Source organism: Achroia grisella, unplaced genomic scaffold, assembly GCF_030625045.1.
Source record: "Achroia grisella isolate CSIRO2021 unplaced genomic scaffold, CSIRO_AGI_Agris_v1 utg1574, whole genome shotgun sequence".
Classification (NCBI taxonomy): domain Eukaryota; kingdom Metazoa; phylum Arthropoda; class Insecta; order Lepidoptera; family Pyralidae; genus Achroia; species Achroia grisella.
In genome coordinates this window covers 27,345-54,664 of record NW_026712656.1, presented here as the reverse complement: position 1 = coordinate 54,664, position 27,320 = coordinate 27,345, and the positions used below count along the sequence as shown (strand labels likewise).

At 36.5% G+C, this 27,320-nt stretch overlaps 1 protein-coding gene across 1 annotated transcript in view; it reads left to right on the top strand.

Annotated features, from left to right (window-relative positions):
- The window catches only part of LOC131841183 (kinesin-like protein Klp10A), a 76,158-nt gene extending 56,201 nt beyond the window's left edge, over positions 1-19,957 (top strand). Inside the window, exons 4-15 of the mRNA XM_059189449.1 lie at positions 5,535-5,698; positions 8,260-8,451; positions 9,517-9,696; positions 10,519-10,664; positions 11,494-11,605; positions 12,350-12,484; positions 13,198-13,353; positions 14,218-14,371; positions 14,874-15,099; positions 16,688-16,826; positions 17,293-17,467; positions 18,839-19,957. Coding sequence (XP_059045432.1) covers positions 5,535-5,698; positions 8,260-8,451; positions 9,517-9,696; positions 10,519-10,664; positions 11,494-11,605; positions 12,350-12,484; positions 13,198-13,353; positions 14,218-14,371; positions 14,874-15,099; positions 16,688-16,826; positions 17,293-17,467; positions 18,839-18,981 — 1,922 coding nt within the window. The 3' untranslated portion in view covers positions 18,982-19,957. The remainder of the gene's footprint in view (positions 1-5,534; positions 5,699-8,259; positions 8,452-9,516; positions 9,697-10,518; positions 10,665-11,493; positions 11,606-12,349; positions 12,485-13,197; positions 13,354-14,217; positions 14,372-14,873; positions 15,100-16,687; positions 16,827-17,292; positions 17,468-18,838) is intronic.
- Positions 19,958-27,320: the final 7,363 nt, after the last annotated feature.

Sequence of the window (27,320 nt, the reverse complement as noted above, 5' to 3'; positions counted from 1 at the left end):
CGCTATAGGTAGTAATGTGATTTTCATCATAAATAAGAAATAATGCATCTATATATATATATGTTGATTGTCAGAGAGAATTAAGTGTAAATTTCATTAGGTTACGTTATTTTTCCTGAATATATCATCTCTAGTTATAGTCATGAGAATATATGTTTTCTATTGTTAGTCTAACTGTAGGATGTCTGCTGTAGATATGACGTGTATAAGTGGCCAAAAGTATGCGTAATAATAATAATAATGTAGACAATTTTGACAGCGTCAACTAGTCCCAAGCTAAGCAGGACTTGTGTTATAGGTACTAGACAACTGACATAAATACTGGCACATAGTCATTTTGTTTGTAATACTTAGAAAAACATCTAGACTGATACAACCAAGGCTCAGAGGAATCGAACCCGCGACCATCGGAAGTAAAGCGATGTTGAACCTCTAAATAACCGTGACTGCCAATGTATGACTTAATATATATATAAGTCATCGTAAACATTGCAAACTGACAGGGTAGCGTAGCGTAGTAAGCTGGTAGCCGTATGGTGAAATGACTAAATTATTCCTCAACAAAAATATGGTTATAATGAACAACATGTACCGTATTTACACACTACGTACACATATTTATGAGAAATTATGCGAATATATTAATTAACAAGATGGACGGTTAATATCTTATATATAAAATTCTCGTGTCACAGTTTTCGTTCCCATACTCCTCCGAAACGGCTTGACCGATTCTCATGAAATTTTTTAGCGTATTGAGTAGGTCTGAGAATCGGCCAACATGTATTTTTCGTCCCCCTAAATGTTAGGGGTAGTCCACCCCTAATTTTTTTTTTATGGCAAAACAACGTTTCCCGGGACAGCTAGTAATATATAAAATTCTCGTGTCACAATGTTGCAGCAAAACTCCTATAAAGCGGGGTGATTATGAAATTGTTGTATACATAAATATATAGTACAAATAAATAAAATTGAAGTGTCTGAAATTTCAAATCAATGTACGTACGGTACTTACATAAAAAAGGTTTTTTTTGTCTATCTGTCTGTCCGTTTGTACTTGATAATCTCTGAAACAGTATAAACCGATTTTAACGGACTTTCACTCGCAGTTAGCTAATTTTATAAGGAATAACATACTCCTTATAATATTAACTATCTATGAATTTTAATTTCAGAATTTTACTTGGCTACTTTTATTTTTGAAATTTTATTTTCTTAATAAAAAAAAGGTATATTCTACGCGGTGGAAGTCGAGCGTAACAGATAGTAATAATATAAATGTCTGAGTTGGTGAATCATTGCCAGACTATACAACGATTTGTTCGGTATAATAGTACAAGTCAACATAATATTCTTATAAGGGATGCCTTTAGTATTGAAAACACATGAGCATCACCATACCGACCGTCGCCAAGGCAGCCCGGTATGCGCGAATCGACATAAAAATATTAAAGAGAAGGAATGTTCCGCGCATGGCACTAGAGCAGCGTTTCTCAACGCGGGGCCCAAGCCCCACGGAGGGCCAATTTGATTATAATGTCAATTCGAAAATGACTTGACACGACTTTAGCTCTTCTGCTCTGACCTCCACTCGGTTCCCCTGTAAATCATCATGTTGAATTCCTGGTGAATGGGCCAAGATGGGCTAACTGATTTGACCTCACACTCATCTTATCATCCTCCACTGGTGCCCCGCCATCGTATACCGTCATCCCTTCCAAAAAAAACCGTTCCGGATTATTTATATGTAGTGATAGATATCCGTGTCAAATTTAACGAAAAAAGGAAATTTATAAATAATTGATTTATCAATAAATTAAAATAGTAAATTAATCTAAGAAAATCTTTATTAAAATTACTTATAATTTGAATTAAAATTTTTCATTATATGTTTTGAAACTTTATTGACTTTTGGTTTTGGTTTTTTAATGTTAAAAATTATGTGTTACATAAGAATTTTAGAAAGGCTTAGGTGGGCCCTGCCAAAGAAAGGTTGGGAAACACTGCACCAGATGCACGTGGCCTCGGATCTAGAAAACTAGTGTTGGCTATTGTGGAAATAGACGTACGGACAAATGGAGCTATATATAAATTAACGGACTATTTCGATTGCTACAGGTGCGCCGAAATCGTATGGAACAAGTAAAGTGTTGTTGACGAATCGTGGGAGTGCGAATCAAGGTGCAATATTCATATTTGTAGATTACTAGTGGCCCATACAGGCTTTTTATGGGTGGGCTATCTCTATGGGTGGGCATTTCTTAAACATTTTGGGGTAAACGTAGATAAAAACTATCTTTTACACCTTGGCATTTATTAGTGAAGTTTTAGCAGGGATTCCAATATTTTTCGAGTGATCAATATAATCTATGTTACTTCTTTCATCATCATCATCATCCTCAGCCTGTGTCTATCCACTGTTGAATATAGGCCTTTCCCAAAGACTTTCACCATATGCGCTCTTCCGCCTTCCACGTCCATCCACTCCCGGCCACCTTCGTAATGTCGTCGGTCCATCTTGCAGGAGGGCGCCCGACACTCCGTTGACCCACACGCGGCCTCCACTCCATAACCTTTCTTCCTCATCTATCATCGCTGACTCTGCTGTAATGCCCGGCCCATTGCCACTTCAGCTGACATACTTTGATACTTTTATTACTGATACATGTTACTTCTTTACTAAGGGGTATCTAAACTTTTAATTATGAAAGAATTTTTAATATTGGTCTAGTAGTCTATTCGTTACAAACTTAAATAAATACAAGCCTTTCCTCTTCATAATTACCCTGGGTTAACATCAACATCAATTCTCACAGCGCCATCTAATATTATTATTATTAACTATATGTTTTAAATACCTTAACCTTATTTTTTAAATACTATACAAACCATATTTAGTTACTGATAAATATCTGTATATATATATGTATTTATTTTGTTATTTATAGACAAGTTGCGAGGTAACTGATTATGCTGGCATGTTATGCGGAGGAACGAGGATCATGTCTTATGGAAAGTATAACATGAACCTGAATGGATGGAAAGGGTGAAGACTCCGTAAAAAAAGATAGATGGATTGTGTGACAGATGATATGAATAAAAGAAGAGTATGTTCAGATATGACGGCCGATAGAGAGCAGTGGATGAGAATGACATACTGCGCCGACCACAATTATGATATTAAAAATATTAGTTTAGAGAGTGGGATGTCATTAATGTGGACTTTTGATCCCATTGCTAGCATGGCAAGTTCACCTCCACGCAGTTCCCCTCTGGATTTCACTGTGATAAATTCATGGGCTTCTTGACCTCATTTCATACTTTTGTCTTATTATCCTCCACTGGTGCCCTGCCAGCGGAAACCGTATGCTCAGGCGGGTGTGCCAATTCATTATACAGCCTAGTTTAGAAAACGTATATATAGGATCTCGTTTGCTATCACATGGTGAGGTCAGGTCCGCCGTTGCATCGAGGGTGCGTCCGCATTCCCTATACGGAAACTAGGACAGATTGTACAGTTTGTTCCAACTTGGGTTACTGTGATGTCACCACTTGTTACAATATGATCTTAAAAAGGTGCCGTGTGGGCGTCAGAACGCCAAATGTTTACGATTGGTGACATTAGCAAGTGCCACTACTGCCCACTAATATGTTATCAAATCAAATTAAATTTACATTGCGATAAATATAGGTCTATTTGAGATGTGGTTGTGAATTTTTATATTCCATTATGTTGCGCTTCCTTAGGCATGCATAATTAAAAAAAATCATACCTTGTTCATACTTTTTCCATAAAATCAAATATAAACACACTTGCTGTGCCTGCGGATTCATCCGCGTGAAACTAATAGCCTATGTGTCAGTTTTATGTATCATTACATAATATAAAACAAAGTCACTGTCGCTGTCTGTACGTCCATATATAACTTAAATCTTTAAAACTACGCAACGGATTTTGAAGCGTTTTTATTTGTAATAGATAGAGTGATTCAAGAGGAAGGTTTATATATATAATATGTGTACACCCGGGCGAAGCCGGAGCGAGTAGCTAGTAAACTATATTATAAAGTTCCATGAAAATCCGTTGAGTAGTTTTTGCATGAAAGTTGTAACAACCATCTATTTATCCATCCATACTTTCACATACTCACAAAGTTTCGCATTTATGATATTAATAATATGTAAGATTATCACGTTATTAGATACTTAAACATTTCGTTTAAAGAATTTGTAGAGAAGAACATTTGTAGAGTAACCTATAAATTTATCTCGGAAAGTTTTCGATACAATATAGATTTTCGTAAATAGGTGTTGTGTTTAATAAATCCAGTATGGTATGTCTCGCCATGCTTTGTCAACTTTGAAAGGTCATCATATGTTATCTATCGATCGGAGCTCGTTTCAAAGCGCTTGACGTCACCATCTACATTTTTCATCGCGATAGGGACAAAGGCGTTCTAATGTCGCTGATCGGCTATTATTTCCAATTTTCGTTTTCCAAGCAATCCTCGTAATTGAGGTCGTTTTTATGTATCGCCCACAGTAGGTCTTACGTCGCTGTTTGATAACGTTGTTTCGTCGGTTTTATTAGCCAATATAGCGTCATTTCTTTAAAGTTTACCAAATTTGTGATCTAATATAGGGTGGTTATTGAATTATAGTTTCAGTTGTAACGTTAAACGATTCTTTTATAAGTAATGATCGAGTTTCATATGCAATTTCACCTTCGCACACGACCGTACTCGGTGCGTGTGCGTCACGGTTCATTGCCTTGAGTACGGAAAGAGATCCTAATATGGCGGTCGGCGCAGGCGCAGGATTGCCTTGCGCCAACGCAGATCGTGCAGCCATTTCAAACGATTCGTCTGTCACGAGAGTACATGTCTTTTTGCATTAGATGATGTCTAAACACCTCATTCACTGTGAGGTGTAAACACCTCATTCAAATTACTCGTACATGGAAAGAGAAAAATGATGGTAAAATATTAATGAAAGCAAATATAGAGCAAACTGTGAGACTGAGATATTGCCAAATATGTGTTGCTCATGGTTGAGATGTCGGAGACGAGTGGCGGATTCAGCGGAAGCCACCACTCCTATGGAAGGGTTTGAAACGTCAGAGACACCCACTGAGGAAGTGCAGGAAGAGGAACATGAGCTTAAACCACGTAAGACTTGGCACGAACAACAGTAAATCTTGCACCGCGTTTTATAGGGTTTATTTTGGCTTCTTGCACATTTGTCGCGATTGCTTGCGGATTTTGTTCAAGCCTAGATGGATCTAGCCGTTTGCGTTCAGACATTGCGTCACCCCCGTATGATTCACGAACTTTGCAAATCATTGTAGTATTGCGGCAATTGAATTTCTATTGTATAACCGTCGGCCTATTCGTATATTTTGTAACAAAACCTTATATAACTAAACAAAATTTTTACAGCAAATAAATTAGCCTCGTTTTATTTAGTTTAGTATTGCTTCGTATTAGTTCACTAAAGTTATGGATTGATGTTTATAATAAAAAAAATAATTACAGCGCCATCTCGTGTCACCCGCAACAATCAGATGCGGTTGTCGAATGCAGGCGGGGCATACACCAATGGCCACGGCGGGGACACGACGGGCCGGCGGGGGGCGGAGAACGTGCCTCCGCAGCAGCCAACCCAGCAACCGCCACCCAACTCCAGGGTTACACAACAGGTGAGACTTCCTGGATAGTTTTTCTGGAATATAAACTCTACTAATCATTTGATTCAGTACGTATTCGTTTGACACGATCTTTGAACCGTGATCAAACTTTTTGTGTATCTCAATAGCGGTAAACAAAGTTACGACCCCTAAATAGTGGTATGTAAATAATTTAGCTCCTAGTCTTTGCCTAGTCCAAACAACCCGAGTTGCTCCCTTTTAATTAGTACCGTACCATGTTATATATTTTTTTTTATATATTTATTTCCGACAGCGGTCTCTGACCTTGTTAGTTTGTTCTATTGGTATTAATTTAGTATCATTTTATGAGTTTTTTGTTAAGTGAAAATAGAGTTTTTCATTTAAGTGTAAATAGCTTAATTTGGGTCTAGACCCAAATTAAGCTATTTACAGTTCACACAGCGCCATCTAGATGGCGGTGTGTGATTATTAATAATATTATTATTAAGTGTAATTCCAAAACAATATTGTTTAAAGAAAATCTGACTAGTGATTTTTTTTATTAAGTGACGCCTTATCCTTATCCTTTATTCTACCTTAATTAGACTGAAGGTCCATGCCCTTTTTTGCATTTTGCTACTAGACTGACTAGTGATATTAGTTACCTTATCTTATGGACAAAATTTCATCGAGTTTAAGAAAAATTCAATAGTAACAAGTTTTGTATGGAGAGGAATTGGAGACATGCAGCCCTAATTTGATGGCTGTCATATTAACCAGTGGTCAGCCGTCATCTATAGACATGACAACACAACACAAATTATGTAATACATAATTAAGTTTATTGTCATACCACATCTAGTCTTTTACCTCTTGATGGTGCCTAAAAACCGTTGGCTAGTTTTAGAACGAAACCCAAGCCTGCAAATAATAATCTCGGTGAGTTACGTAAAACTACCATCATTATGTTGCCATTAGTCAAAAATAAAAAGAACTCAATTTAGTAACGTGGGAATTAGAACATGTACCATATTCATTATTATATATATTATGATTATTTGATGGTTCTAATGTTCTCCTGTTCTACATAATCGATTTTTTTACGCATATAGCGAGATTTCGATTTGATCCTTATTCGAGTCAAAATTTATGTCGCGCTATGTTACCGTTTGAATATTGTATTTAATCGATTATTTTAAGAATGCACTTCGATTATTCTATTTGATTACAATTATTTTTTTCGGAATTTCTTCAGCGTGCCTTAACAGCTTAACCGGATGTTCGGACGATCTTAATTCGTGTTAAAACCCGAATTAACTATTTTGATAATAACTTATAAGGCCATCTGCTTATTGGCTGAAATAAGTGATATAGAGACAAAAATAGTCATGTAGTGTGACTTCCGAATTCTTCCTATAATCCTTGCAGCCTCCGTCGTCTGGAGGACGCACGCGAGCTGGTAGCACGCCCAGTGCCGCCTGCGTGCCCCACGGAATACAGCAGACCTGTGTATCTCACTTACAGCGGCGGATACATAAGGAGGTTCCTCTACCTGTACCCATTCCCTTCATCCTATAATATAGACATGCTGGATAGATATCATATGTTATTTGTTGATATATTTTACGGTAAAGAAAAGATACATTAATAAATAGATTGAGAGAAAATCGATTGATTAGTTATTTGTAGCTTCAGCATTCATATAACAAAAATCACAAAAAATTGTGACAACAAAAAAGTTACATATTAATTATATACATAGTATTGCTGAAATTGTATATGTTAAAAAAACTACTGCAGTTTGACTCATACTGTTAGTTTTTGAGTAGTATGTTAACTATAGTCAAGTTACGGTTAGTTTAGGACTAGATGGCGCTATTTTAGTTGTTATAGATTTGAAAAAACCATTTTTAGTCAATTTTCAATTCAAATCTATTAATACAGAATGTGACTTGCAGAGTAGAGTGAATTTGTTTAACAGATACTGCAAATAGCGTCCTTTTCTAAAAATAATTGTAAAATTAAGTCACTGCCGGGAAAACTTTGTATGTTCTGATGAATAATTACCAGTTCTAATCGCTTTCCCTTTGTCCTTGTCAAGTAAAGATTCTACTAAATTGCTCAGAAACACTCACTTGAATTGTAATATTTATAAATAATATTGTGTTGTTGCAGTTGAGTAAATAATATTAATATACTTTTGTATTACATATTGAATTTATAATAATGCTCTATTATACATTTGTATGCAGTAATTATGCAGTTCATTTATAGTTATTGAGTTGTTTCCATTATTTTGTGTGTATTTAAATTGTAGTTATACTTTTTATAAATACAATTCTACCACGCGGTTTTGTTCGTGTGAATTTAAGATATTTAGGCAATCCGGATTACCTAAATATCTTAAATTCACCCTCCATTATCTACTGTACCCGTGTACCATCAGATGGGCTGTATGCTTGTTTGCCACCATGGTTTTATAAAAAAATATGTAATAGGTATTCGTATTCTATACATGGAATTTCAGAGAGAATCCAGTGTTACAAACCATCAGATGGACTGTAAGCTAGTTTAGATTTAAAAAAACTTATATTGGAACCGTCATGTTTCAGTTCAACGCCCCCGCGACGGGCGTGGGCGGGGTGACCGCGAGGGGGGCGGCCGCGGTGTCGAGCACGGTGTCGGTGCCGCACGCGGTGGCGTCCGGCGCGGTGCGGCGCTCCAACGTCGTCAAGGAGGTGGAGCGCCTCAAGGAGAACCGCGAGAAGAGGCGCCAGCGGCAGGCTGAACTCAAAGAGGAAAAGGTACCCCTTATATATTAATACATGAAGAACTCTGTACCCCTTATGATATCTAAACGCTAGATTCTATGTCAATTACAACACGTCGGTTAAATAGAAAAATGACAGTATTCAAAATGTAAATTTTTTTACAAGACAAGTATTAAAAGTTTCTTTTTTTTTAATTTATTTAAATTATTTTTTCCTTTAAAGTTTTAAATTTACACAGAAGTATCAAGTACCATTTTAAAAGTATTTAGATAATGATTAAGACGGCGTGGTTAATTTAATTGACTTATATAAAAGGAGGCAATTCTATCTTCTAATTTTCTAATTTTGAAAAATGTCATATTTCTATTTAATCGAGGGCATGTAGAAAGAAATGCAGACATTTTAGTAGCACCCAATATTATATTAATTAATACTGTCGAGGTGTTTTTTATGGATGACAATGAAATGGTCTGATGAAATGATGACAATGGATGATTAATGATAAATTGAGAGTAATGAGGTAATTAGTCAACATTACTAACAATCCTCTTCCCCCCAATATTGCCGAGTATGAACTTTCTTATGGATATTAAGTACTGTAGTTTTTACTTAGATAATTAATTTTTTAGGTTTAGTTAGGGTACCTTATAAGTCAGGGACAAGGTGGGGCAAGCGGCCCACCATGCCCCACCGTGGCTAAGCCCATGTATGGCCTCTGTATACCAAGGGTAAATAATAGCTCATAATAATAAGACTGTTAACAATGTATAAATTTGTGTTTAATTTACTTGCCTATGCACGCATCACAACAAAATAAAAGAAAATAGTAATTGTAATGTTGAAATTTCTCTTTTTATTTTAATATATGTAATCTACAATTGATCTGGAATGTTCATTCGTCTGATATGACAAATCTACTCTACTCACTGATCTAGAATAGTTAAATATATCTGGCAATTCTTTTGTGGACTCCAACAATACAGGGTCGTCTAGTGCGGGGTCCAATGTATAATAAACTTTAAAATATTTGTATGTTTGAAAATAAATAAAACAAAGTTGTACAAAATATTAATTACGGACTAATAATTTATTTTCCAGGAAGCCCTAATGAACATGGACCCTGGCAACCCCAACTGGGAGTTCCTAGCAATGATCCGCGACTACCAGAGCAGCATCGAGTTCCGGCCGTTGACGGGCAACGAACCCGTGGAAGATCACCAAATAACAGTATGCGTGCGGAAGAGGCCGCTCAACAAAAAGGAACTAACTAAAAAGGAGGTGTGTAACTCTTATGTAGTTGGAATGACGAATCCGTCATACTCGTGAACGGGCGCTGCTTGTAGGGACTGGTCTGGTCTAATCACTACAACTGATTTAAATTTATTGTGTATTATGTAATATTTTGATTCTAATGAATTAGTCCTAGTTGGTAGTTTGTATTCTCATATTTCAACTTTAAAAATGTAAAGTCTAGAAATTTGCGTGTTGCTCTTTTAAATAATTGTATATTTATAAATGTTAAATTGTGCTTTCCAAATAAGCTGTAGTTAAAAAAAAATTATCATGATATGATTATTTGTGTGTTCTGGTAATTTAATGTATGTATTTCCAAAAAATATATCTATATATTTATAACAGTTGTCCAGTACCCATAACACAAGCTCTGTTTGGCCTGGAACTAGATGGCGGTATATGGGTTGCCCTGAAATATTTTTCTATATATTATAGATTTCTTTTAACATTGATAATGTATTGATGCACCCGCTTGCGCTAACGGTTTACGCTGGCGGGGCACCAGTGGAGGATGATAAGATGAACAAGGTCAGGTCAGTTAGCCCATAGTGACGAATTCACCATGAATTTATCACGATGGTTTCCAGGGGGAACTGCATGGAGGTGAACCATCAAATAGCAATAACTAGCAATGGGGACAAGAATCCACATTACTAACAATTCCTTCTCCCTATATTATAGAATTGTACTGAGACATTATGTATTATATTGTTATATTAAAATCCCCATTGAATTTCCTTAGGTTGCTATAAGTATTGATGGTATATGTATTGTATGTACTGATGTACGTGTATAATTGTATTTCAGGTGGACGTAATCAGCGTGCCGACACGGGACCAGATGATCGTCCACGAGCCCAAGAACAAGGTGGACCTCACCAAATACCTGGAGAATCAGAAGTTTCGCTTCGACTACGCCTTCGACGATTCGTGCACCAATGAAGTTGTTTATAAGTAAGATGCATTTTATATTGGAACATGTTATATTGATTAATTGATATAAAAAATTGCTGGCTTTAAAATTAAATTTAATGAGTGTTCTTACAGATTTGTTGCCGAAGGCAATCTTTTTGGTAGTTTTTATAAGTGTTTTATATGTTTTTGAATTGTATATTTTGAGTTTATGTTTTTATATACCGTTTGTTTTCTAATGTCATATTCGCTTTACGTTTTTGCTTGCGAGCTGATTTCACATATTTTACCTCACCTAGAAATGTGTCTCATTTTAAACCAGCCTTAATACAGTCCTTCCGGCACAACATTACTAGCAGATCATCTAAACCTAAAGTTTTCCTTAATAAATATATAGTAGATTATATTGCATTGCGCAAAAACAAAAAGAACTAAATGTGGAAGCTATACCTTTAGTTTAAGAATCAAATATATAGCTTATTACTATTGACACATTTACCTAAGTTAGGCAAATATAAATAGTATGCCTTTCCCCATTACTGCCCTTCAACCGCTTTCTGTTTTTACACAATGGTTAGCTGGTACAGAATGCTATATGGCATTAAGTTCGCCAATTGTACATTATGTTTGATAGTACAATAAAGGATAAATAAATAAAACAGACCATCAAAATTTACACGTTATTTTTTTTTAAGATTTTTATGTACAAAATATGACAATGACAATCCCATCGTACCTATACTAAATATTCAAATTAAAAAAGAATTTATTTATGTAGAACATTTTAGCCGCTTATGAACGTCAAATTTTTTATTTTATATTTTTTCCCTACCGTTCAGTTGTTGACAATGATGTACAATGTATTGTGCAGGTATACAGCGAAGCCGTTAGTGCAGACGATATTCGAGGGCGGCATGGCGACCTGCTTCGCATACGGACAGACGGGCTCGGGGAAGACACACACCATGGGTGGAGATTTCCAGGTACATATTCAGTTTTTTAAAAAAGAAACAGACTTATTTTTTTTCAAAGATAGAAGTGGAGATATACATATCATCCATTGATAGCAATTGATTCATTAGCTCTCATTACTAACAGTCTCCTCCCGTTTCTAGCACATTTTCTTAATAGATGTTGGCGACCGGCCGCCGCAACCTCTTTTGATACTTTTATTATTTTTAAATCTATATTTTTAGAACAGTTCTTTTTATACGTCATGTTTTTTGATACATTTCAATTATTCCATAATTGTCTTTCGTATAGTTCGCAATTGCACATATTAATATATTATTATTGCAAACTACGTGTTTTCATCATTTAGACACCCATACAGTCCACCGATCCATTATAATAGATGATAATGTAATTATCCACCCGCTGGCGGTAAAGGATTACGCTGGCGGAACCAAAATAAGGGATGATAAAATGAGCGTGATTTTAGATCAGTTAGCCCATAATGACAAATTAAATGGCTAATTTGTCACGATACGATAACTGACCTAACCTCATGCTCATATGTTATTTGCATTTCGGCTAACTGACCTAACCATATGCTCATTTGCATGGTCAGAATAAAACTAAGGTACTAACTAACTAACTAACAACCTGCCATAGGACACCCACTTTAAGATGGTTAAGATCATGTTAAAGATTATTCCAAGCTTGCATCTCACATCTCAATTTGTGTAGTATACATTTAAGTATATTTTCATGTATTTATTATACAGGGTAAGACCCAGGACTGTAAGAAGGGTATATATGCAATGGCGGCGCGAGACGTGTTCGCGTACCTCAAGTCGCCCAAATACAAGCCACTGAACCTCATCGTATCGGCATCGTTCTTCGAAATATATTCTGGGAAGGTAATAAGCCATTATATTCTTTGTGTCTGTTGTTGGAGGGTTTATTTTCCTGCGAGGATAGTTGTGGCCCAATAATAAAATTGGTTGCTAAATTTCTTATACATTTTAGCGTTTACAATGTTTATACTAGTGAAACTATGGAGTACTGTATTACAAGAATGATGAACGGAAAGTTGCTATATATAGATTTATAGTATACCGTCTATAATTATTATATGGCAACACACAATAATAGTATTGTAATTATTGTGTGTTGCCATATAATAATTATAGACGGTAGGGAAAAAAAATATAATGTAAAAACTTAATGTTCATAAGCGGCTAAAATGCCCTACATGAATAAATGATTTTTTAATTTGAATATATTATTGTGTTGAAGTTGGATAAAAAACAAAATATATTATAAACTAAAAATGTAATTAATCTGTGGTCTGTATTCTGTAGTATTATATAGTCTGTACAGTGTGAGTTGTTAAATTAGTGGAATAAAAAAATTGTCGAGAAAAAAAAGTGTGTGTTTGAGTTTTGAAGGTTGTTTTTTAGTGAAAGAATCCTTCATTTGCTAAATTTAACAAAAATATAGTATTGCCAACAGAGAAACATCTGACTGTCTAATATATTTATTGGTATTGCAATTTCAAACACAATTTATATTGTTGTTGAATTATATAAATGTAATGAAGTGGTAGTGCAATAAAAGTGTCTTTTAACAGGTGTTTGATTTGCTAGCGGATAAGGCGAAATTGCGTGTACTAGAGGACGGCAAACAGCAAGTGCAGATCGTTGGACTAACAGAGAAGGTGGTGGACAATGTCGACGAGGTCCTCAAACTTATACACCACGGGAACGCAGCCAGGACTTCCGGACAGGTATGTCGTGATGATGGGAGATCTATAGATTTAGTTCTGTTTCGTGGCATGCATAATCATATTGTGTATGCCACGATGTAGGTTTTTATTGTATTTTCGGTTCATAATTATTGAAAGGTTTTGTTATTCGGCCGGCCATGGATGCAAGAAGTAAAAGTCAAGCCAGCCTTATTGAAAGTCTTGCCACAGATTACATATATAATATGATTGCATCTAATGTTTCATGTTAAATTATTCCACAGATTTTTTTCCAGTGACACGTTTAATATTTATAAATTATCAGTAACTATAATTATGTCTTTGATCCATAGTCAGATGTTCACCATGTTATAATGATATTACAAAAAGACGCTAAAGCACCCACGATTGAAGGACGTGGGAATACGCTCGCTCGTAATTGTCTTTTTTATACGCATATTTTTTACTGCGTCATAGGCGTGAAAGAGCATAAAGGCAACTAACGTTGCCTTTACCAATGTGGCCATTGCTTTGTAAGTTCTCCGCTTTCAAGGGTGAATTATGACAGAGAAATTATAGGGTGTGGAGGCTTAATAACTTAGGGCTTATGAATGACAGTACGTTAGAAGACGTTAAAGCAACCACGGTTGGAAGACGCGGTAGAGCGCGATCTTCCTCGTAATCTTTGTCTACATTTAGACGCATAGTATTTCCTGCGGCAAAGCCGACTCGCGTGTGATAGAGCGTGCGTCTAACACTACTTTCTGCGGGAAAGCCTATTCGCGGTTGAGAGAGCGTACATGTAAAGGCAGCTATTTACATGCACATTCTTTACTGCGGGAGAGCGGATTTGCGCGTGAAAGAGCGTACGGAAGGCAGGTAATGAGTGTTGTATTCTATTTCCAGACATCTGCGAACTCGAACTCGTCGCGGTCTCACGCGGTGTTCCAGATCATCGTGCGGTCGCCTGGCATGCATCGCGTACACGGGAAGTTCTCGCTCATAGACCTCGCCGGCAACGAGCGCGGAGCAGACACCTCCTCCGCCAACCGGCAGACCAGTACGTACCACCTGCTCTTCATTATCATCATCATCATCTATAGGTGTCGTCTCAGATCTGTATGTCGCACACGCTCATCTGGTTCATCTACTATATTTGCAGTCTCAGATTAGTACGCCATACATGCCTCATCTTGTTCTTCTATAGGTGCTGTCTCAGACCAGTACGTCGCACCTGCTCATATCAAGTATGAGTAGGTGCGACGTACTGGTCTGATTGACGACTTTGACCTAGTCCGTCGTCGTACTGGGACAGATCTGTGTGATCTCGTGTGAGGCCCATGAATGACATGCTCGATTTTATACGAAACGTACCTCTGGCAATTGTTTATAACATGTATAATATAAAATGTTTTTAATAATAATAATAGGCCGGCTTGTTTTTTTTTAAACTGCGCCAATCTGATGGTAAACAGTTACAGAAGCCTATGTAACATGAGGCAGCAGGAGTGTCACGTGCGCGTTGCAAACCCTAACTCTAAAACCCCAACCCGCTGTTCCAGGAATGGAGAGCGCGGAGATCAACAAGTCTCTGCTGGCGCTGAAGGAATGCATCCGCGCTTTAGGCATGAAAGGCAACAACCACCTGCCGTTCCGCGTGTCCAAGCTCACGCAGGTGCTGCGGGACAGCTTCATCGGGGACAAGTCGCGCACCTGCATGATCGCCATGATCTCGCCCGCCATGTCCTCCTGCGAACACTCGCTCAACACGCTCCGATACGCCGACAGGTACCACATACTCAACTATATCGTTGTAGTCGCACCTCATGATCGCCATGATCTCGCCCGCCATGTCCTCCTGCGAACACTCGCTCAACACGCTCCGATACGCCGACAGGTACCACATACTCAACTATATCGTTGTAGTCGCACCTCATGATCGCCATGATCTCGCCCGCCATGTCCTCCTGCGAACACTCGCTCAACACGCTCCGATACGCCGACAGGTACCACATACTCAACTATATCGTTGTAGTCGCACCTCATGATCGCCATGATCTCGCCCGCCATGTCCTCCTGCGAACACTCGCTCAACACGCTCCGATACGCCGACAGGTACCACATACTCAACTATATCGTTGTAGTCGCACCTCATGATCGCCATGATCTCGCCCGCCATGTCCTCCTGCGAACACTCGCTCAACACGCTCCGATACGCCGACAGGTACCACATACTCAACTATATCGTTGTAGTCGCACCTCATGATCGCCATGATCTCGCCCGCCATGTCCTCCTGCGAACACTCGCTCAACACGCTCCGATACGCCGACAGGTACCACATACTCAACTATATCGTTGTAGTCGCACCTCATGATCGCCATGATCTCGCCCGCCATGTCCTCCTGCGAACACTCGCTCAACACGCTCCGATACGCCGACAGGTACCACATACTCAACTATATCGTTGTAGTCGCACCTCATGATCGCCATGATCTCGCCCGCCATGTCCTCCTGCGAACACTCGCTCAACACGCTCCGATACGCCGACAGGTACCACATACTCAACTATATCGTTGTAGTCGCACCTCATGATCGCCATGATCTCGCCCGCCATGTCCTCCTGCGAACACTCGCTCAACACGCTCCGATACGCCGACAGGTACCACATACTCAACTATATCGTTGTAGTCGCACCTCATGATCGCCATGATCTCGCCCGCCATGTCCTCCTGCGAACACTCGCTCAACACGCTCCGATACGCCGACAGGTACCACATACTCAACTATATCGTTGTAGTCGCACCTCATGATCGCCATGATCTCGCCCGCCATGTCCTCCTGCGAACACTCGCTCAACACGCTCCGATACGCCGACAGGTACCACATACTCAATAAGTTGCCTTCCTTGTCTTGAAAAAAATATGTATCTCTTTCAAAAATTCCAATTTCAATATGTTTTTCGGCATTTTATTACATTGTAATTTGAACTTTATGTAACACGTAGAAAAATATAAAATTGATATGCGTCCGAGCGATCTCTTCTACAGCGAGCTAAACATGAACTGATTTCATGAACGCAAATGCGCTTGTGGCAATTTTAGTCATAATGCGCGCATTATAACGCTTAATAGGGGCTCGGGTCGCATGCCACCAACACCACGCACCAATATGCAGCCCACCTTATTGAAGGAGGACTACTGGCTGAAGGGGGTGGTATATTGGCGCTACCGTGGCAGATTTCTGTCATCAGTGCCGTGAACACACAGACATTTTATATTTTATTAGTACTACTATTTCATATGTATGTCTATAAGGTATTTTTAATAGGACTTTAGTAGCCTGAATTAAATAAATAAATAAAGTTTACCCCAATAGGGTGAAAGAGCTGGGTACGAGCGAGGGTCGAACGCGCGTGGAGTCTCCGACCGGGGAGTTGCCTGTCGACTGCGACGTGGACATGGAACCCGCACCCCGACGAGACAGAGACGACCTCGCGCAGCTGCGCTCCCTCAACGTTAGTATGCCTTTTCAAAAGATTTTTTGAACTTTTTTAGGAACGGCTCATTAACAGATTTAATGATACTTAACTAAATATTCATTAGTGATAATTGCCGTGCGACCTGGCTACCAATCAACCATTTTTTTTATAATGACAATCTATTTGCGCCAACTGTTTACGCTGACGGGGCACCAATGCAGGATTATAAGATGACCACGAGGTCAGATCACTTAGCCCTTTGTAGCAAATTACCAGGAGTTTATCACAATGGTTTCCAGAGGGAACTGCGTGGTGGTCAACCTGACATAGTACTTTGCTAGCGATTGGTTTATCAGCCCATATTACTAGCAATCCTCTTTCCCTCACTAATCAACTGTTAGTTGTCTCTGAATAGGTCATTTTTTAAATCTACACTAAGGAACTGCCTAAGTAACTATTTGACGTCTCTGAGCGCGGCGGTTAATGTTTTAATTATGTATAGGAGGGTGATATGTCAGCGGAAATGTACACGTTCCACGAAGCGATCGATGAGCTGCAGCGCGCCGAGGAAGAAGTGCTGGACAATCACAAGGCCATCTCGGACTACCTGCAGCACGCGCTGCAGCGCTGCAACCAGCTGCTCGCCATCACCAGGGACGTCGACTACGACCAAGACGGTGAGATGCACATATATCTATCTATACAGCTATGAACATTAATACATAGAACTGAATAGTAAGTAAGTGGTTTTAGAGAGGTATATACAGAGTGTAAACTATTCAATCTGGTAATTGGTCAAAAATATTAGTCCTAAAATACCGAAACCATTCTGAAACAATCATATCAATAGACATCATGTTGTAGTGTTTGTGCCATACAAACAATTTTCCCCGATGAGCACTGGCCGAAAGTTTCCACTCTGTGTGCGCGTTGCAGGGATGTTGTGTGAGCGCCGCTGGAAAAGATTGCGAGCCGCGAGCGACGGCCTTGGTCCGCCACGTACGCGCCGGATGTTAGGTTTGAAGACCACTCTCTCATCTGCTCTTAACTCTTTCCCCTTCCCCTCATCCATACCTTATTATCTTCTTTACATAAATAAAATACAATAGTAAATTCGTGACGAAGCTAAAACTGACCGTTAGTATGCTAAAGTTATACATGTATAAACGAAATCCTTTGGAAAATACTCTATTCTGAGGAGATAAAAACAATTGCTCCTAAGAACATACTTAAATCTTCTCACTGACGGGCCTAGGCAGCGAACTCTCATGAAGGGTGAGCACGATAGATCTATGCAAGTTGCAGTGCTACTGATTCTCTCTAACACCCAGTAGTAGCCCAAAACCATACAGAAAATACCTATACCGATACAAACAATCAAACTCAGAGCAAAACGGTGTGCTATAAATGTATATGTAGTACGTATAGCGTATACAAAAAAATGTACAAATTGCAAAACTAGATAAATTATGAAAATTCCAAATATCTATTTAGCTCTTCAATTGTTTTGTCCTTTTCTTACGTAAAGATATTCCCGTATAACCCGTCTCTGTCCCATACGTCCCTGTAACCCGCCATTGCGTACCATCCGCATCGCTTCGTTACGTTAATACCAACGCTGTCGCTCATAGGTCTGAATGTGTCATATTGGATTCATATATAATAAATTAACTGTATGCCTGGACTTTTGAAATATATATTTTACAATTTATATTGAATTTATAATTTCATTTTATTATAATTAAATAATATGGTTATATATTTAATGTCATAGTATAATAAGGTTTAAGGTGTACTAATTTATATTCTTTCACAATTTTTTTCTTTTCTTGTATATATATTAAGAGATTATATATATAATAACAGAAAAGAATAAGATATTTATATATCAACAGTTTAATACCATTATTTCTAATTCTAATTATAACAAACAATATTCAACTTAAAGACATTCATAGAAATAATAATCATCCTAAATTTAAGCTTATCTAATTATAAACGAGATAAGCGGTACCTATCCCTCATTCTCAATGAAATATATATTCCAGCTTATGCGACGCAGTGGGAAGAGTTACTGAACGAACAGCTCGCAGTGCTGGCCCAGTCTCGGGATCTCGTAGCTGAGTTCCGGTCTAAGATGCAACAAGAAGAACACATCTCGCGGCGCATACAGCCGTCGCGACATCATTAGCCGCCATCAGGCAACTGGCCACTCACACAAACAGCGGCTCCGATGGACTAGCATCCAGGGCCGTAAACAATTTAAAAACAAAGAGCAAGCGGTTACGTAGCGTCGATATGTGTAATTTTATAAATTTATTTTTGATTTTAAAACGGCGAATACAGAGGTTTAAGTTTAATTTTGGCTGTAAATGTACAGTATATAGGGATTTAGCTATTTCGGAGGTTAAAAGAAATCAATATTTGTGTTGTATAACCCATCGAGTTGAATAGGTTATTCGTTTTAAGGGTGTAATGTTATGATGCAGTAAATTTTATTCAGCGGGTTATTCACGCGTTGAAAATGGAACGTTCAATTTAGAATCTCGCTAGTTGGGTTACTTGTAAAATGATCTCTAAATCATGACAATTAGAATGTTATTTAGTATGTACGCTTCGACGCTACGTGCACGCACGCACTAAACTGACTGGGTGTAATGTCAAGTCACAATTTGAAAGCAACTTAAGTGTTTCCTGTGTAAATTAAATAATCAGTATTGAATTCTGAATGTCCATGTTAATTGTAGCTGGCCTACTCTTCAATTATCTTTAGAGGTAACTCCGGAATACCGCAAGTTGTGACTGTGGTCTGTTCGAATTGTATTTTCGTATAAAGCTTAGTATACATTGGACTATGTCGATGTAAAGTGTGCCGTCGTGTTATGAAACGATAGACTGTTTACTATAGTGTGTTCCAAGCACAAAGTCCCGTCTTTTTACATCTAGTGGGCGGATACGTGATGTAGGTACGTACTAATTGTTGCCCGTTATTTTTGAAACGTATAAACCCGTTCTATTACAGTGATTTGTGAAATTCATTTAATTTCATGACATGGGTGAGATATACAGTTTGTCTCGTCTATTTCAGCCGCCAAGCCGCTTGGTTAAAGGTTAATAAGGCAATAAAATTACAGAGTATAGAGACAGTATATATCAGATCACGTGATGTCTCTCACCATTGACATCACGTGATCTGATATATACTGTCTGCCTTTCACAGAAAAATAGACTCTAAAGAAAAGGACTGAACAGTTGAATTGCTGAAATAATTTTTATTAGATGTTTAGTGTTTATTTCGCTTTTTCAGAAAACGTCGACTGTTAGACTGTGTTGCAAACGTTGAACTCTATTGTCCTGTTCTTTTGGTCTATTTTCCTAAATTCATGGAAGTGATTAATTATTTAGTTTAGGTTTGTGGGTTTTTGTTTCAGTGATAAATGGGGATAATTGTTGATATAAATAGTACGTGCCTACATTGTTTCGTGTAAATTGTAGAAACGCAGCGAGGTGCGTGTGTATTTTAATTTATATAGTTTTTCCTTTGTCATTAACATTGTGTAACTACTTCTCGGTGCATTTAACGTTTGCTGAGGGCCTACTTATGTATTGTAGATATTTTGTATTGAACGGGAGATTTGTAAGTACAAACTGATGGTGACCTCGTTCCCAGTGATGATACGATGATGAACAGTGATCGGAGTGGGTAGAGCTATTTGTGATAGAGTATATTGATATTCCTCGAATCCTAGGATTTGTTTTTTAAGTAGAAAAATAATAAAAAGGAAGTTTACTCCCTAAAGCGTAAATAGTTTGTAAATGTAATGTGGACTCCATTTCCGCAATTAGCCTCACATTTGGGCCGTTGTGAGTGTAGAGCAGAGGGCGTAAATAGCTTTTTATTATTTTTACAAAAGAGAAAATACATACTTCCTATAAGTATAAGGACTGTTTAAGATATGGTAGATACAATAAATAGATAGAAACTTGATTCATTAAAGCACATATATTTTTACGTAACAATTTCTTATATTTTTCCAAGAATCAACAAACATTTAACATTTTCATTCTGAAGTTGTAGAAGAACTATTTGTATTTAACTAAAATAAAATTTTGATTAAAACTACCAACACGTTTAAACAATAATTTACTTATTGAAACAAAAATTCAGTGGTCTATTAATGGTTATCTGTATTATATCCTATATCAATGTTTGAAGTCAATGATCCTAAATAGATCTACTTACTCCGATCAGTGATGATGACGCTATACGGTAATGTTCATACGTCACTGTTTAGCGTACGTGAATGAGAAATACTCATAAATATTGTTTGCGGTTGCATATTCGGTAAATAATGTTCGCTTTTTTATCCATTGACGTACGGCGTTGCTTCTGAAGCGGCTCGTAATTCGCATGTAACAATCTGAGAGTTAGATTTTAGCATTTGTTGTATTAATATAACATATCGTTTGCCTTATAAATCGCTTGTTATTACTGTTATTAAACGTTGCTTACATATTACCATAGTGCCGGTAGAATACCAAAACCATCGACTGATCTATGGTTTGGTGGGAAAAATTGTCTATGGTTCCTGATATTTTACAAAAGGCAACTTTTTAAGGCACATAAGTGAAGGACTGCTATCTTATAATTATGAGTTAGAATTTGGTGTTAAATAAACGCGAAAAAAAGACAGCTGGACTAGCTGTCCTTTTTACACCTTTACGATCAGACAAGGATGGTTGAAGTTCAGTTTAGTAATATTCAATGACAGTTCTGTATTTATTGCGGATGAGCAACTAATGAGAGATTAAATTCATTCCATGTTTGAGATTAGCAATGTAACGGCTTGTATGCCAATAGTCCAGTGTCCAGAATTAGTATTCAGATAGTTAATCGATGGATTGATCCATTTAAGATTGGAGCTTCATTACTTAACGATATTATTAATAATTTGCATCTGATTAAAAAAAATCTATGCAATTGTCTATGGACTATTCTTTTTTATAAAGCAACTTTGAAGTCTCGACTGGTTCATACAAAATCGTAAATTGATCGATCAAACCATCAACCGGTTTCGTAAAACTATTCGTTGCTGATTCTACTTTGTTATAGTTTATTCATTGTTCCAATCATTGGCATCTACAATTATAATTGTTCTTAATAAAGCGTACAAGTTAATATTGTGGATAACATTGCCGTGGTTTAACTAATATACATGTAAAATTAAATTGATTTAAAGCACGATTGTATGACATCTAAGATCAAGATATAACAAAGTCGTTGTCAATAAATCTGATATCGAAAACGTCACAGCTCGCTGTTGTTTGGCATCTCTTTCTAATAAATATTCTTGGATACTTCAAATGAGGTGTAAGCGAGATGGAAGACTCGTAAAGTTAGCTCGAGTTTATTGCTAATGCAAGTATTCAAAGTGCGATTTCGTCACCGCACTATATAAAACATGTATGTGAGTATATGTTTAAGTTATACATACAGAAACATCTTTCAGTTCGCTTCTAATCGATCCCCATTCCATTCAAACCGGGATCGAAATTACGACGGCCTGAGCCGAGGTTCGAACTCCTAGTCACCACTAGGGGTTCGAACTAAAGTCGTATCCGTCAGGCGGGAGATGGCCGTCAGCCGCTCCATAAGTACTTCCGCGGGTTTGGAGTGCCATCTGCACTCGCGCCCTATCGTCCGGTATGCTGTAAAGGCCAACTGCCAACAGCATTAGAATAGCCCGACAAAAAATGAAATTAATAATCAAAGTACAATGTTTGCTTAGTTATATAATTATGATTATTATTTTTATGACCATAAAGATGCTTTTTCTATGAGATATTGTGTGGTGACGGAGGTTCTGAGTGCAGTCATGGTCAAGACGTTGCGTGTCAGTTTACGCTCTCATTTTATGTTTTGCGACTCAGGTGTCGTATGGATATGACGGTATAAGTTTTACAATGGCTGTGTCACATCAACTGTCTACAGAGAAACAACATGGATGCTAGCTCATATCTCTCATGAGCCGGTGAGATAGATTTCTATACGCAGATTTATCTCGTAAATAGTAATAGATAATTTATTTTTACTCTTGTATCATGTCATAAAAATTTTTCATTTCATAAAAATCGTAAAACATACCATTTTATTGTTATTATTATTAAAAAAAGTAAAACTACTTAAAAGACTTAAAGTTAGTGGCAGTACTGTCCAACTAATATGATTTTGTTTAGCGCGCTTTATATGTGTTGTGATAATGAAGGTGATTTAAAATGAGTTACGAATGTACAATGAGTTCTCTTAATGTAACAATAAATTTGTAATTAGATTTCCGGTGCTTTGTAGTTACTATTACGTTACAATAGCTCGCATGTAGGATTCATTTTAAATAATCTTCAAATCTGTAATGAAATGGCGCCTTTGTTGCTAGAAACCACGAGTTAATCGAAATTTTTGTACGCAACCTAATGAGATTTTACAATTTGTACAATGTAATAAAGTTTATTAAATACACCCAGCAGGTTTTTGTTCTTGGGTGGTGCTATAACAAATAACCTCGCCTATTTTATGACCTATCCCATGTTATAATGAAACCTAACTTCAATCGAATAGCTTTGATAAAGTTATACGTATCAGCAAAACTAATTCATTTAATTCTGGTGACCTTTAATAAAAAGATGTTATACCGTAGTATCATGGAGGTTTTTGCATAATACTCTGGTTTCTATAGGTCATATCGCCTGTTCAGATCCCGAGCCTTTCGCTGTATTTAGAATTATTTTATGGTAACTATGTATACTATAGCTTATGAAGATATTAGATAGTGCTTACTAATAAATAACTGAATCGGTACTCTGCATCAGAGTCACTGTCTGCACCGATATTTTGATTGTACTGAAACATATTTATACGTTAACTCATTTAGGCGTTTGTTGTTGCCTCCCTTGTGCCGCCGAATTTGACGTTTAAACAACATTTTAGCATTTTATTTTTGTGTTTAACCGTTGTGGCTGAGGGTGGCAGGTCCTGATGATAAAGTACATTTCTATTACAGTAGAGTCCAAATTGTGTTAATGTAACTTCGGTAGCTTCCCAGTAATGCCCAAGTTAAGTAACTTAGTCATTCGGACCAATTCTCATAAGTTACTTCTATATATTGGTAATTGGTTTTATTAAAATCAAATTATCTTTATTCATGTAGATTACGAACTTTTATGTTATATCAAATTACCGTCAGTTCGGAGTGCTATCAAACTAAGAAGAAGTGACAAGAAACTCAGCTCTTATTCTTTTCAAATACATGATTATAGAAATATAGATTCATTTATAAATTCAATTCAGTGAGAATACAGTAGCCACCAGCATATACCATTGCAATTCTGTCAAAAGAAAATAATTCAATCAGTGGTTGTAACCAGAACAGTCCAGTTCCCAGTATTGTGGCAATTATTCAAATTCAATGAATAGATAGAAATAATACGATTTCTTCTATATTTATTCTAAATCTTTATACAATATGACCAAATTCAATCTTTTATACATTTATTTTTTATTGCATTGACTTACGCAATTACATACCCAATTTTACAGTTAGGTATGCATAAAATATGTTGATACGGTAATTGTCAGTTTTCATAATAGTCCGAGAATTGAGTAACGAAAGGCTTTGTTGTAATATTAAAATCTTCGAATCAAATTCGACTTTATCCACCTTATAATATGTAGGATATATGATATATGGACTTACTACGGCTAATATGAATGTATTTTGTTTACGGGACGTATTACAGTTTAAAAGTAAACGATTTTAAGATGATGGAGATTGTAATATTGTTTTGCCTTAATGAATTTGGCCCTGTATGAGGTGAGGTTTTGCGTTAATTGACAAGTGTCGGAGGCGAGGTGCTGTGGGCGCAGTCGCCTAGTTGTCTAGTTGAAATGCTTTATTATAATAAACATATTTTAACATCGCACATAATAAATTAATCAAAATTGTTTCGTTGTTTCATTTTAAAATCCAATTCAATTTAACCTAGACAGACAAACTAAAGTTTTAAATAAATATATACTATATATACATTTACCATAGACTATATTTTTATTTTAATTAGGTAGTTACCTAATTAAATAAAATATATAGTCCGTGCATCTATTGAGAAGTCCCATTTTAATTTGCATTTTGTTAATGTTATTCCAATATAACATAACGAGTTAAAAGTGGAACTATTAAAGATAATATTCAAGTGCTGATATGACGTAGCAACCACACATATATAATTAAAAAAAAATAGGTCATGAAATTTCACACGCCGCCTTGTAATCCCAAGCTAATCTTGTGTTATGGGTACTAGACAACAGTTAGAAATATTTATTTTTTAATAAATATTGCATAGAAAATACCTAGACCAATACAAACATTCATACTCATGAATACAATTTTTGTACCATGCGAGGAAACGAACCCGCGACCATTGGAGGTAAAGTGGTGTGCTACAACAAACGCCTCATATATATGTGGTTGCCACATTTGTATGGTATCAAAAAGAAACTAATTAAGTTGAGAAATACACTTTATTTTGTACTAATAACACCATTGGAGCATCATCGTAACGCTTATAAATTAAGATGAATAATGTAAAGGAAGACAAAATATATCTAACAAGTATACATGAGGCAATAAAAAAATTGTATAGACCAGCTATAGTGAAAATAAATTTCCTACATGAAATTAATACAGTAAAATTTCATTCCGAGCAAATACCACAAACTTGTGATTTCACTGAAATAGCTAATTGACGTGTAAAAATCGTTATTTACTTATAAATTCTAATTAAGTAGTCGCTGCATTAACAAGTACATGAATATTGCATAATTCTATAAAATATCTTCACTACTACAGCAGAATTGTAAACCAAGATTTACAACTGACTGGCATTAGAATTAACAATTTTATGTGTAGGGAAGCTATGAATTTAATGTCACAAATTTCATGAAATGTTCCCCCAATGTGACAATGACCAATGCATTGTCACTATTGGTCACATTTGTGAGATACCACCTCTCTACTGTGACGTCACATTTTAGAATTTTAAATTTAATAAACTGCAGTTGAGAAATCCCCATTTTTTTAAATGTATCAAAAAATGTAGACTAAAATGTTTCGTCACGAAATGTATGACTCATCCCACTCCTTGTCACATAATGTCAAACTTCGTCAATCCACGAGAGTCCAATGCAGCTTGTTTCCATGATCATAAAGACCTAGAAATTTCTAGGTTCACTCAGGAGACATTTATATAGTAAGGTGCCGGACAGATACATAACATATTAATCTGCAGACGATAATAAAATACTAATAAAATAATTCAATACGTATTTACACAATTACATAAGAATAATAAATAACTCCATAACATTATCACAGCATTTCTAATGATTCCTCAACATAAAAAGGCACAATATAATTTTCTTTGGTAAGTTGTAAATTAATTTTTTTAATTCATATTAGAGAAAAGTCACATTGTTTACAAGTCAGGGCGACGATACATTGAATATTAAATCAGGTACATATTTACTTGAAATTATAGCATGTAATTTAGCTTGAAATAATAAAAAAAATATATCAATACAAATTGTGAGTTAGTTATCTAGATTTTATTATATAGTATACCTACTTAGTATGTTTATTCATTACAGTCATGTAGTCATATGTATATGTTTAAAAACACTTACACCACCAAAATGTCTTATAAATCTGTTTTAGTTTCGTCCTTTTCTTACAAGCTGTTTTCTTTATTTGAAAGAAAGGGACAAAATATTATAACAGTTAAAATGAGGTTATTTAGGTTTAGTTAATATTAAGAATTTATACTTGAATATGTGATGTGTGTTTCTTTGACAAATTAATTTATATATATAATTAAGTCATACACGTTGTGTGGCAAAAATGATAGGTACTTAACTAACAAAAACATCAGGACTTGCATTTCCAGGAAGCACTAGCCCTATTTGTAATTAAAGATAATTATTAAAGCAATTTTATACTTAGAGGCCATATATGAATTACATCACACAATTTGTCATATTTCTTGACTCCTCCCCCGTTTTGTCATAGTTAGTCACATTTGTGAAACTTCCCCTACCTAGAATCCTCACATACTATAAATGTTTACATCTGGTAATTATTAAAGCAATTTTATACTTAGAGGGCATATATAAATTACGTCACACAATTGTCATAGTTCTTGACTCCTCCTCCGTCATTGTCACAGTTAGTCACATGTGAGACTCCCCTCCCTAGTCTCGACACATACTATAAATGCTTACGTAATTAATTGCTTTACAAATTAGTCGAAATTAGTTTAAATTCCATTTAAAACAAAACCAATTGCCACCTTTCGTCACACTCTCCCTTAACATGTGACATAACTTATGTAGCCCCTTGCAATATAATCTAAAATTAACAAAAAGTTTGTTAAATACACAAATGAATGCCTGCCTGCAGGCAATTGAAAAATACAATGGAA